The 13,226-nt window shown below is 36.9% G+C and overlaps 2 protein-coding genes across 2 annotated transcripts; one reads left to right on the top strand and one right to left on the bottom strand.

Moving 5' to 3' along the window:
• Positions 1-4,125: 4,125 nt before the first annotated feature.
• Positions 4,126-5,619, bottom strand: LOC135692916 (GTP cyclohydrolase 1 feedback regulatory protein). The gene is made up of 3 exons (XM_065211261.2): positions 5,464-5,619; positions 4,816-4,910; positions 4,126-4,492 (listed from the first exon to the last, which is right to left on the bottom strand). The coding sequence occupies exons 1-3, from the start codon at positions 5,497-5,499 to the stop codon at positions 4,369-4,371; spliced, it is 255 nt and encodes an 84-aa protein (XP_065067333.2). The 5' UTR covers positions 5,500-5,619; the 3' UTR covers positions 4,126-4,368.
• A 36-nt stretch (positions 5,620-5,655) lies between these two features.
• On the top strand, positions 5,656-12,444 carry LOC135692857 (regulator of microtubule dynamics protein 1). Its single transcript, XM_065211195.2, has 10 exons — positions 5,656-6,248; positions 6,990-7,101; positions 8,293-8,404; positions 8,738-8,798; positions 8,923-8,998; positions 10,531-10,608; positions 10,884-10,982; positions 11,316-11,369; positions 11,979-12,059; positions 12,205-12,444. Exons 1-10 carry the CDS (start codon positions 5,902-5,904, stop codon positions 12,250-12,252), a joined length of 1,068 nt encoding a protein of 355 aa, XP_065067267.2. The 5' UTR covers positions 5,656-5,901; the 3' UTR covers positions 12,253-12,444.
• Positions 12,445-13,226: the final 782 nt, after the last annotated feature.

The following is a 13,226-nucleotide window of genomic DNA, read 5'->3' as shown; positions in this document are numbered from 1 at the left end:
GTCTTAATTTTTTTGTGCATGTTTTTATTTGCGTTTGATTAACTCCATTCTTAAATCGAATTCATTCTTGTTTAGGCCCTCTAGACGTCGAAGCCCTGGCAAAACCTGCCCCTCTCTCAGCGGCTCCTTATCTATTTCCAGCTCCAAGAAAGGAACCAAATCCAGCTTAGAATAAGCTCTGTTTTTCATCCATGCAAGTTGTAGAATTTAGGATGTCGATCCCACAAATATAACTAGCATTGAGATAGTTTGTTGATTTTCACTTAAATGAACGTTTGTTGATTTTCCAAATTCACCGTAGCTGGCTTGTGGAGATTCTAATCCCCCATCACCCTCTCCATTATCACTGCTGAAATCGAACTCATCAACCTCGTCTGAATTCTAGTCGGCCTCTCTCGCTTCTTCAAATTGTTCTGCGCTAACATCAGTATTCTCGTCACTTTTCTTTATGTACGAGGCACAAGCATATACATCAACAAAACAGAGATCCGAAAACCGTAAATTTTTGCAATACAAACCAGAAAACTGAGCCGATATACGGGCAAAACAGCGTAACCGTAAAACCAAATACCCTTCCTTTAGGATTGTCCGAGTGAAGCTAAGGACAGGAATCTATTTTGTTTATTAGGGGCATGTTCTTCAGAGAAAATTCGTATCACGATAGAAAATTGCTCTAATTACCTTCAACATCTTCCTTTCTCATATTTCATAATTTCACCATCCCCCTAACAATCTGTAAATGTTCTTACTATTTCTTGTCAACATCTTATTAAAAAGCTCAATTCAGTAATGTCTCTCTTTCTCTTCCCTCCTGCATAACTGGAATCACAAGGATTTCCAAAAGTCTTTTCTCTTAACAATGAAATCTAGCTTAGCTATGGTTTTGGGTATTTATATGAACCAATGTCAAATCCGTGGCAGATTGAGGATTCTCCATCGACTTAGGAACCGGGGACACAGTGGGCGCTGGCCCCACTCACTCTTCAGAAATAGAGCATAGTGCTAGCCCCACCTATCTACAGCTCGTCCCTTTTCCAACCCTTACTTATGTGGAGGACCTACACAATCTCTCTGGTTACCAAAAGACGTAAAATCAAGCCGATGGCATCCTTCCCCTAAACGTTTATAATTTGTTACGCCCATGGTTTCTTCCGTTTCGGCATTCGGCGGGGCAAAGATTTTACAATCTACAAAGTTATATTAAAGTCCTACTACTGGCTCGGTCATCAAAATTGAATTATATGATGCCTCATAGCCACTCTAAAAATAAAGGGAAAATGAAAAGAAGTATTTTGAGGATCACCTCTGAGTTTCAGACTGAAGAGGACATGTAGAAGAAACACTGATAGAACTTTCGAAACAATATGTCATTAGTTAAATTTTCAAAACTATGAAGAAAAGAAAGACTGCTTGTAGGGAAAAAGGAAACGGAAAAAAATAAAGGAAACACGCGAAGGGGGTCTGATACCATCAGATTTCGCTAGAAACTGTTCATTAGCATTAGTTTGTAGCGTTGTGCACATAGAGGCTGCAAGCTTTTCAAACATTTTTGTGCATAAATATAACCAGTGCTTGAAATGATTTCAACAACTATGCTTAAATACAGAGGTACGATAATGATGTTCTTGAGAAAAGTACGAAGATCATTATCACGTGCCAGCAGGACATGCGCAGATTTGACTCACGACAACCGAAGGGTACCTTCCCATGACAACGACCAAAACTCAGCCTGCGTACTGGGCCTGATGAAAGTTATTAGGCAAAAGAAATTTCAGAATCTTTCTCTACTTAGAGATTTTCTTATAAGCATGCTTCTATATGAACGATTCCTTCACTGTTCTTTCAAGTTAGCATTCGAAATATATTTATCTTCACGTTAGTTATTGTATAGACATGTTGTCTAGATTTTGGCTGTAAAGACTATGTGCAGATAAAAAGAAATTTGCTTGGCCCGTCTTTTTAATTTTTTCTTAATCTAATAACAATTTTTAAATGCTTAAGCATAAAGAAAGAGAGACATTATCAAGGAGTCGTTGATACTATGTAGTTAAGCAAGTACACTTAGGGGATTCGAGTGATTTCCAAAGATATAAAAAACTTTATGTTTTGTTTATTTCTCAGCCCCCTCATTTATTTTGCATGGCGCAATGCCTACATCAGTGAAGGTTTTCGCACTACAGGACTTGAAACAACTCTGGGTCAACTTGACCTTAACCAGGGTACATGCATATGTAATCAGTATGTTATAATTCTAAGTTTGAGTTTAGATGGCTTTATTCAATATCGAAAGTTTGTGTTCTCTTTTTGAGATCGACACAATTTGTGGGAGGTGAGTAAAACTGTTGACTCATAAACTGATGACTTCTTCTTAACAACTGTTTGAAATTTAAATTCGATATCAAGCATGGCTCTTCACTTCTTAAAACGTTGAAACGAAAAAAGACTATGTTAAACGTACCAGGTACTTCAGTTCCCTTGAGAAAATTCTAATCTACTCCATATTCAGTTTCATATCATTAAGGTTGATAAGCTATTTGATCTAAAAGAGTAGCAATAGGTCACTAAAAATGCAGGTAGCAAGTTCAGAAAGTAATTCATCATGGTACGACCAAGGAAGATAAAGAAAACTGATTTCGTATCAAATCAAATATCGCAAAATTGACAATATGATTTCAAGGCAAATTATAATTTCACTTTACACCAAACTAAAGGATGTTAGCCCGATGTAAAGTGGCAAAGAAAAGCAAACGAACAATTATTGCATATTGAACAATAGATCCTTTTAAATTCAATTGTGTTAAATCTTTAAACATAACAAGGCCAAACCATGAAATGAGGAGTGTCAGACAAAAAAGCTTTTAGTATGTCGTAAAATGTTTGCTTTTTTCAAAGCCATTTTCAAATTCTGTACCGCGAAAAAATTGTTCAAATGAGCAAAAGTTAGAAGCTTCTTTAATCAAGCCCTTCGATTCAGTTAGGCGCTTGATCAAGCTCCTAGATTATTTTTGTCTTTTTCTCATATTTTCTTAATGTGCGTAATCAAAAGTCGTAAGAAATTTATAAGGTTTATGTACATCACCAATGTCTAAGAGACGTTATCGCCAGATGAACGCAAAAAGTTGCTCCAAACCTTTTTGAAACCGCTTTAACCGCCCAGAAAAAGTGTTACGTGGTTAGAATACTAAGTGCCTATAGTATTTTAAAACATTCGCTGTGGGATGGATTTTTAAATGCACTTTTCCGTTGAGATGTGGTTAATTCAGCTTACTTAGCTTATTTACCGGCTTTTTGTCGTCTATGTCACTTGCTTGGGTCACAAAAAATGACTAGAAATGTGTTAATGGAGGAGTCATTTACTCCTCACAATTTACAGTTTTGCACGAACGATCTATCGCTCGCCTGGTTGGGTTTGCGCAAATGCTAACGGGATCGCGAGTGATCGCTCGCGTCAAAGTCACGAAAAATTGTGAAAGTCACGAAAACATGCTTTAGCCCCCCACTTTTTGCAAAAATGCCAAATATTAAGTATCAAACTACCAGAAAAGCCTCTTTTATACGGTTTTAGCCCCCCCCCCACTTTTTTTAGACCCCCCACTTTTCTCAACGCTCCGCGGTGCCTGAACAATGCCGTCCAAAAGTAGTTGAAACACCAAGATTGTACTCGTAATAAATGCATAATATTCAGTTCATTTCCCTATTTCAAGCCGACGGAAACCCCTCCCCCTTAAATGATGCTTTGAAGGAAGATGAACATGTCGCTGAACATGGGTGACACAATTTGCACTCCAACAAACATTTTTTGTCACTTTCCAGTCGGAATCCAACATTGTATATAGGGGGAGGGGAGACGTTCAGTAGGAAAGATGATTGGACTGTTCGAACACTTTTGGCGGGCATTGTACTTTCATCATGCAAATTGTTTTCAAACTCTCCTGATGGTTATATTTTATTTCTCTCAGCTGTGGCAGAATTGGGAACTTTCTATTCATCAGAATGCTCTTTAAAAACTGTCAGCCTAACTGACACCAGGAGCTTCTTTTTACCTTCAATTTCCCATTTTTTCTGACACAGAAGTTTGGAGCATGCAATGTTGATAAACAAGAGAAGACCCTATAAATTAAAGGCTTCTTTATTGGTTGACAGTAAATCTTTAAGTGTGCATAATATAATTTATTGAATTCATTCTGACTTGTTGTACATTACTAATGAGTCTTGAAAAAAAAACTGTAAAATACAGCACATGTAAAACTACTGTTTAAAAAAAGAGCACCTTCAACATCAAGTATTGTGGCTGGACAGTGTTCCAGGCAGCACCTGATCACAACTCTTATGCAAAAGTAATTTTTACAGCTTGAATCTTGAATCAGACTAAACTTTTTTCAAAGTCCAAATTATAGTTTGCCCAGCTCCACACATTGCTATAACTTGATATCCAAGTAGCTCCAGTTTATCAAGTACAATTCTTGGTGGGCATTTGCATTCATATTGTTTGCTGCAAAGGAATAATCACATCATAAAAAAATAGAAAATTATAGCCAATTCTGGACCATTTTCAACATACAGGCGAGAGGGAAAGCAGATCCAGCCAGCTCCTCCAGCCCCAGAGGCCTTTCTTTGATTCAGATAATAGATTAATGTCTATATTTCATAGAAACACAAGCTTCAGCAAAAGTCTCATGAAAAAGGACATGAGCATATCTGCAAGCCTAACATTATGTTAGCTTCTAAAGACTCAAAAAGATACAGAAAGAGGAATTTCCAAACACCAAAAAATTGATCTGTTTACAATAACTAATGTATAAGAAACCCACTTACAATATGTTACCGGCTTTTTGCACAAGTTCACAATTTAGGTATTTCATTACTTCTGGATCTGTCCATTCATCACCGCATATTGTTGGACCATTCTCCTTAAAATGAATGAAAAGGTGGATCTGAGATGTGAAAAAGGGCTGTGAGAGGTTTTGGAGGCCCTGGGGCAAAACAGAGAGAGATGGCTCCCTGCGAGCGAAGCGAGCAGAAATTTCTTGCATCTATGCCCTTCAGATTAGCTTAAAAGTTATTTGAGAATTTTTCATTCAGTCGTTTCTTGCAATAGTTTAAAACATCTTACTATTTTAAGGTATACTTTTGCTACGTTTAATTAAGTCCATTCCTAAAATGGAATTCATTACTTCATCATTATGAGGCCCCTGACCTGGCCTTGAGACAAATTTTCCTGTCCCCTCTAGGTGGTCCTGCACAAGAGGGGCCTATTATAGGTTTTTGGTTAAATGCCCCAAACACCTTTATAAGATCAGCTCGTAAATATGCTTGTTCGGCCAAATGCAGCCTCGCCAGTTGCAGTTATTAGATGTATTTGTTGTCATTCATTTGAATTTCGATAGAGACTTCAAATGGTTTTTGAAGGTAAGTTCAGCGAGTATTTACTTTGAAAACCTCAAAATTAGCAAAGCCACTTACTAGTCGGATTTGAGTGCTTATCAACAAATATGGCATTTTGATCTTTCAGCGTGTAATAAGGTCAATATGCAACTAGACATGAGTTGAATCTAGAATCGAATGAATCAAAACCATCAGTGATCAGTAATCAAAACATTCTAACACAGACGTAAAACATTCCCCTTTGTTTCCCTGCGTTTTTGCAGAATTTGAGGCTGGCCTCGCAAAACATCAAAATGGGAGTGAGCAAGTGGAGTGAGCTCCCAAAGTTTTTACATGTTTGATTCAAATTCAAAGCCGGCAAACGCTTTATAACATTTCTATGACGTTTCAAGTTCTGTAGAAACTATTTTGTCCCTGTTTATACTATGTGTTTGGTATGAAAGTTTCTGATAGCTTGGAGAACAGTTTTTTAATGGTTGTTGATAGATAGTGTGAACGAACAGCCAGCCAAGGATAATGCAGTCCATGCAACTTGACCTGTCCAAATACATTGGATTTACTGTCGGTATAGGTATTGGTATAGTTGTTGGCCTCATAGCTGCAAGGGTGTATGACAAAAACAAAGTAAGGAAAAAGCGGGAAGATCTTATAAAAGCGATAGTAAAGCTTTCTGCAGAAGTTGAGCAATTACAGCTTGTTTGCTCTGCCAGGTCATCGACGAAAACTGTTGAAGTTGTATCAAGTAGCACTAGAGTCGCTGAAAGGACAGATGCTCTCGATGATGACGATGAAACTGATGTATTCTTTGAGCTTGGAAACAATGTTGAGGACACGGACACCCTAGAAACAGATTCAAGTCAAAGGTAAAACGGTTGAGATATTTATGTTATTTATCTAACAATGGAATGCCTTTTTGTTCTTTCCGGGCATAGGCAAATTTGCTAAGAAAATGAGAAAATTTCCCAGCAAAACACAACTTCCCTTTAAATGGAAACACGCATGATCATAACCATCTAGCAAAATCCCCTAACCTATTCTGTAACTGGCAATCGTCCTAACAAATCAAAACATATCTTTAAATCCCTAAATAAAGGGTAATGCCTTCTTGGTGTGTCATGGGTGAGAGAAATTATCAAGAAAGAGAGATCTATGCATATATTTTTTATGCATAGAGAGAGACAAGGAGAGTTTCATCCTACCTGGACTTGTGGTACTATCTAGTCCACTACAGGGAGATCTTAAAAGGTTAAGTGCTTAAATACTTGGCCAAGAATCAACCAACCTATAAGACTGGCTATCACTGTCTCGGGGATGAAACAGAGTTAGATATAAGAAATGTTTTCAGGAATTATTCTCCCAGTTTGACAGTGTCATTTATCAGATAGGTTTGCTAGTGTGTTAGAAGGATGGTATCATTCAGCTCTACAATAATGTTATTTTCTTTCTGTTGTGCAATTGAGTTATGAGTGGGAGGGGCTAGGTTTACACCATTTTATATTTATTGTAAAATACAGCAATTAGGATAAAAATAAGAATCAGCCACATCAATGTTTTGAGAATTATATAAAATATTTCAAAGAAAAGATAAATTCTTTTTATTTCAGGAATTCAGTATCTAGCATCTCTGAAAGCCTTAAAGAAACAGACAAACTAAGAGAGGGAAGTGATGATGACCGAGTAAAGAGCTACAACTTATTAACAAATCTAGCAAATCAGGTTTGAAATTTTAACTGTTTCATTTTTTTAATCAGAAGAAAGCTCAAAATGGAAATTGTAGTAAGAATGAATATTGTTTTTGGTAGAAATTATGACAACTGTTTCTACAAGCCTAGCCACTGTTTTAGATAGCTTCATGATTGCATGTGACATTACAAGCAAATAATGGTACAGAGAACTTGGCACAAATTGACTCAGTTACGGTCAAGGATATTTTCTTCAACAAACGCAGTGTAGTATAATTGACTTGCAATCAGGTCTTACATAAGCCTAGCATTATAAGCCTAGACAAATATTATATAATTAGTACCTTCATTTTTCACTTCAACTAAGGTGTTTGCTTATGCTATTGTTGCTTGGGCAATAAAGTCTTAACATGATTGTGTCATTTGAAAACACATGTAACTGACAACTCTGAAACACTGTTTACATTTCATGGGATCACTTTTGCCTGAGCTTAAAATGATCTTTTACAATTTATGCGCTACTATCTGTACCACTTTGATACGGCCACAAAAGCACACTTGTTGTGTCAGATCAATTTTTGTATTGAATCAATTGTGCTTCACACTGCGTAATTGCAGGATGAGCCACATTAAGTTGATATTGATTCATTACCATTCTTTGTTTTCATTTTGTTTCAGAAGATGGACCAACAAACTAAAACAACTTAGCTAAAGAATTTAAGACTTAGGCTGCTGTCAGTGATCCACCATCATGTAAAAGGAAAGCTGATCAGTAACATTTTACGGTGTAGAGTGACCCCATACTGTGTAAGCAGGGTCTAACATTCTAGCCAAGGCAGTAGGATATTGCTCTCAGGAGATCAGAAATATGATCTTTGGTCCCCTGAGGCATATAGGAAATACCAGATACTCGTCCTGTGCTCATCCTTTCCAAGTCTTTTTGCCAAATTCATGAACTCTGTCCCGCAATTAATCTCTCCTCTCCAGATATTGTAAACTTTGGGAATCATCTACCCTCCTTCTGCTTTGCAGCCACAAGTCTCCAATTTAAACTAAAATAAACAAATTTGACTTCCCTCCCTCTCATCTTAAAACCTCTCTTTTTCCCTTGTTAGGGCTTTGCTACAAGCTCCTGGCATTTTTCCAACATACCCAAACCAAAAAATCGTTTTCCTTATTTTGTTTTGTACTAAACCTTAAAATATGTGCTTGACTTTTTTTCTAGCATTTTAGCAATTGTGATGTTCTTTGGAGGCTTGGTAGAGCACAGTATGATATGGCAATGATTTCTGGGAAAAGAGGAAGCCAAGACGAAAAGGAAGAATTTATGAAAAAATGTTAGTATTTTCATTGAGTAGTTGAAGAGCACACTTCTGTTTTATTATTTATATGATGTTATATTTTGAATTCAGCATGTAATTTTGTAAAATTTTCATTCATAGTAAATCTAAAAACTTTGTTACATATGATGAAGAAGGGCAGTACTTAACAATTATTGTTTGAAATTAAAGACAGAGTATTCTTATATAAAGCTTTTATACTGGGGGACAATGTCTAGGTCATTGTGGTATATCTTGCCTCAACTTTGCCATAGCATTATTTTTTATTGTTTGGTAAATATGCTAGTCTAATACTTTCATTGATATCTTGCAATGTTTTTTGCAATCTAGCCATTGAAACGTGTAGAAAAGCAGTACAAATGAATGACAATAGTGCCTTTGCACATAAATGGTATGTCCAATTCTTTTTATTTTGTATTTAATGTAAAATATAAAGGGTAAATGCTATATATCTCTTTCAATATGCTATTATGAGCTTTTGTTTATAGTCTTAAAGTTTTTTTTTGTGCTGTCAGGTATGGGATTGCTGTAGGAAATTACTGTGAATTTGTCGGTTCTCAAGAGAAGATAAAACTAGGTTATGAATACAAAGTAAGTAGCTTCCACTTCCTGATCTTTCTTACACTATTATTTGTATGCAATAACGGGTTGCCATCCATATTTATTGTTCATGTTGTTTGTTCAAACCAAAGGCTTTTTATAGCTGGAAGAAAGATTTGTAAGGTAGCTGTGATTGCATTCAATGCTATTTAGGTCAACTAAGCTACTTGATATAAATTTAATGTCTACTTCTATGATCAAATATCCCTAACTAAGTTATTCTAAAACAGATTACATAATTTTTAAACATAAACAAAGGAACACTGCAAAATTCCACAAAGCACAATGAAAATGATGTACATTTTCGTGACAGGGAGTTACAAGCACAACAGTAAGATAGACAAAGAAACATGTTACATATTGACACTAAGGAGAATCAATGAAGTATTACACTAATCAAAATAGTTAGGGCATTTTTAAACATACTCAGTGATAAGGGAATTGCCCTACTCTGACTTCCCCTACCACTGACGACCAAAATGCTCCTTTTACCCCCAAATGCCTTATGTTACCTGTGGGGCATTGTGGGGCCCTTCCAAAACGTACATAATGGAAATTTGCTGGTAAATATTTGGGGCACTAACACTTGAAACATGGCAAAATAGTGACAAACGTAATTCCTATTGTGTTTTAACAATTGATTTGTCAACTTTGTCAAATTCTTGAAAGGTTCCGTTATCCTGTCTCATAGAGGTAGGGACCAGGGGGTCAAAGGAGGCATGTGCCCTCTCCACTTATCAAAACTTCAGGTAAAATGCCCTTTTGCAGCTTGCCAAGTTGCCCTTCTATATACTTAGGTGCTATACGAAATGAGCAAAGAGAGTGGGGGGGGGGGGTGACCTTTTGGGACCTTGATCTAAAATGTTTCTATGCGGTCTGACTTTAGAAACACCAAAACTACAAACTCACAACTAGGGCTACTGTAAGCTGGTGCCAGTTACAAATTGCCCTAGTTTATTTTTAGCTAATCTAGAGGGCATGGTCGCCAAAAGTTTTCTGCTCGCCTTGCTCGCGAAGGGCCTTATCTATTTTTTTTGGGGGGCCCAACATTTTTTTGCCAACACATGACATCTCAAAAATAACGTACAAAAGGTAACACACAAACATGTACGCACAAACACAGCCATAAGAAAAAGGATTAAGAGGCAACATGTGCATGTTTTCAAACTCAGTACGATCTGCAAGCATCTTTTTGTGGACCTTTTAAAATATTGAGGACCTCTTGCCACACCTCTGTCTACAGGTGCTAGGTTTTCATGACAGTATTGGCCAAGATTGTAAGTTTGAAATTTTTTACATCGTGTTGCTGATTTGTTTCATGATTTAAACTAAAACAGTCAAAACCAGGCACGCCTAAAGAAGGAGACTCATTTTGCCATTTTCTCCATTATTGTTGAAAAAAGAGGCCAAATAGATGATTTCCCACCTGGAATTAGGTTGCAAATTTTTGTAAACAACATTTCTTGCACCAGTTTGAAATTCTCATCTTCTGTTCTTGACATTGTGCTTTTCCTTCTATGCAGGAACATATTGAAAAAGCAATAAAGCTGAACCCTGATGATCCTTCGGCATATAGTCTTCTTGGCAGATGGTGCTATGAGGTAAATGATTTTCCGGTAATAGTGATTCATTGAAAACTCTAAACTTGTAGCGATTGGTGTTCATCAAGACAGACATTTCATCAACATTTTTATTACTATTCGGTTCAGTTTTGATAGAAGGTGACGAATGGTCATTTCTGTTTGTGAAATGTAATGTCGATGCAGTGAAATAAACTGATAGTCAAAATGAAAATAATTGATCTGTTAAGCATAAGCATTAATTGCATCTAGTTTGATAAATCGGAAACACCATTGTTTCTGTTTTTTCATTCCAGGTCTCGATGCTGCCTTGGTACATGAGGAAAGTTGCTACTGCCGTTTTTGGGGAGCCCCCTTCTTCTTCAGTTGACGAAGCACTTCATTATGCAATGAAGGTAAGAGAACTTTTTTATGCAAGCCATTGATCGACTTAATGTCAGCTTCAATCTCGATTTAATGCTTGTAGGGGGTGGGGTATCCTATATCCATTGCATTTCTGAAAGAATTCTGGCTTTCAGTGATAACAACAACAATTTTTTACTGCAGGAAATAATTCTTCTGTGATTGTACAAAATCATCCCTTTTAATATTTACGTGTATTTGCCATATACAATGTCACAATGCTTGCTGCAATTAAATATGTATGCAACGTCCACAAAAGAGAGTTATTTTCAAACTTGAAAGAGCAATTAGTTACCTTGTTATTGACCATCCTCGTTTTCTTATAGTCAGAGGAACTAAGACCAAATTTTTGGAAGGAAAATTTGCTGCTTATCGCGAAGGTAAAACCTCAGAACGTTTTCTTGATTTTAGTCTAATATGTTTTTACCTGACTGAGCAGCATTCTTGAATCATAAAAAACAAAATGTCTTTATTCTACTTTGAAGGGAATAGTTTGACATTGTTTGACCTTTTATGTCTATATATATTTGTCTGTGTAAAGGTTTATTATCGTTTGCCATCGTTGCTGTTCACTCTCTGTGCTCTTTTTGTTTTGATACCATTATCATTCATTCCTTATTTTACTGTACTTAACATAGAATTTTCACCCCAGTAGCTACACCACATTAGTAGTCATGCTCTTGGACATAACTTCTTCAAAGTACCTATTCCCCCCCCCTTTTTTTTGCTGTCACTCTGATAGTGAAGTCTGTGCTTATCGCATCTTGCTGCAGTATGCTGCTATACCAGTCAAGGAATATGGTATGAAAATGATCCCCGGGCTTTCTAACAGACCTCAAACGTATAGACCCTACACATAAAATGATCAATGCCGTATAGGTAGAGCTGTACTCGCCTTGGTGGAAAAAAATGAAGGTTCTAAGCTGCAATTTTGACGGTTAATCCGATCACCAGTACTTCACATTATATTAGCAAAATCTTATTTGCAGTGTTATTATCAAAAATCGGATTATTCGAGTGCAAGAGAGTGGCTAGAAAAAGCGAAAGACCTCCCCGTGGTTAATGAAGATGTAAGTAGAATTGCTCTTCATACTTCTTTTTCGTACGCCCCAACTACTACTGACGTTCTCTTTGCTGCCATATTTCTCCATTTTATATCTCACATACATATATTTGGGTATTTCTAAGGTCGTGACATGCAACTTGGTGTTTTAGGATTCTGTTGCGCAAAAGGAGATCATGGCACTTATGTTGAAAGTTTGAAGACTGGATGTTCCCACAACAGACATTTCTAGCAAAACACAATTCGTCAAATGCATTACAGGCAAAAACCAAGATTATTCGTAACCAATCTATTCTCCTTCGTTTAAGTAGGAAGTTTGTTTTGAAATAACCTCGTCGTTTGTTTTAATATTCAAACTATGTTTTCCAAATTCACTGACGATTTTATACTAATGTGTGTGTATTTTTTGTTTTTTCCCTTTTACGTTTATACTGCTATCAATCATGGTCGGTGGTGTAACTTTTGAGCAGTCGAGAATAAACGGAGTGGGTAGCAGAGAAATCTTGGGGGCCAGGCTAAGTCCTAGAGGTTTCATGGCCTCTTTAGCCCCCTCCCCTGTAGTTAGGACTCATTTGAAGTCTGAATGTTGACCCCGTTTGAACAAGAGAAAACTGGTTCCGGTGTACAGCGCTGGAAAGGGAGCCGAAAATCGCGACCTCCTGTGAAAGCAAACCTGTCTCAGATCAAAACGGACTCCATTTGAGAGCAAACTACTCATACTTGTTTTAAAATTATCTTTCCAACCGGAAACAAACAGAAGCTAAAATTCAAGGAAGATACCGCTCATTGCCAAAAGTACTTGGAACACCAAGTAATTTGCGTTGTATTTATATAGTTTTCAATTCTTTTCCCGGATACTCCTATTTCCGCACCCTCTTCCCTCGAAACAGAAAAAGCGTACTTCCTATTCACCTAGGTCGTTTTGTAGTAAACCAACATTGTCAAAGGGGGGAAGGGGAATGGCTGAATTTACCCTTGAAAACCGACGTTAGTGTACCAAGACTTTTGGCAAGCATTGTAGCTCCTTGACAAGCTTAGACAAGGTGTAGCATCAGGAACAATACTTGGTCCCCTCCTATTCAATGACTTCAACATTTTTCTACAACGTTCTAAATTTTGCATCGCCAACAATTTGTTCACAACATTTGTATTGGATCCCCAAGTTATTCTGCAG

This window comes from Rhopilema esculentum, chromosome 10 (genome assembly GCF_057945365.1).
Source record: "Rhopilema esculentum isolate cy_ngs chromosome 10, ASM5794536v1, whole genome shotgun sequence".
NCBI classification, from domain to species: Eukaryota; Metazoa; Cnidaria; class Scyphozoa; order Rhizostomeae; family Rhizostomatidae; genus Rhopilema; species Rhopilema esculentum.
Note: the sequence above shows the minus strand (reverse complement) of the source record. Positions and strands in the feature narration are given on the sequence as shown.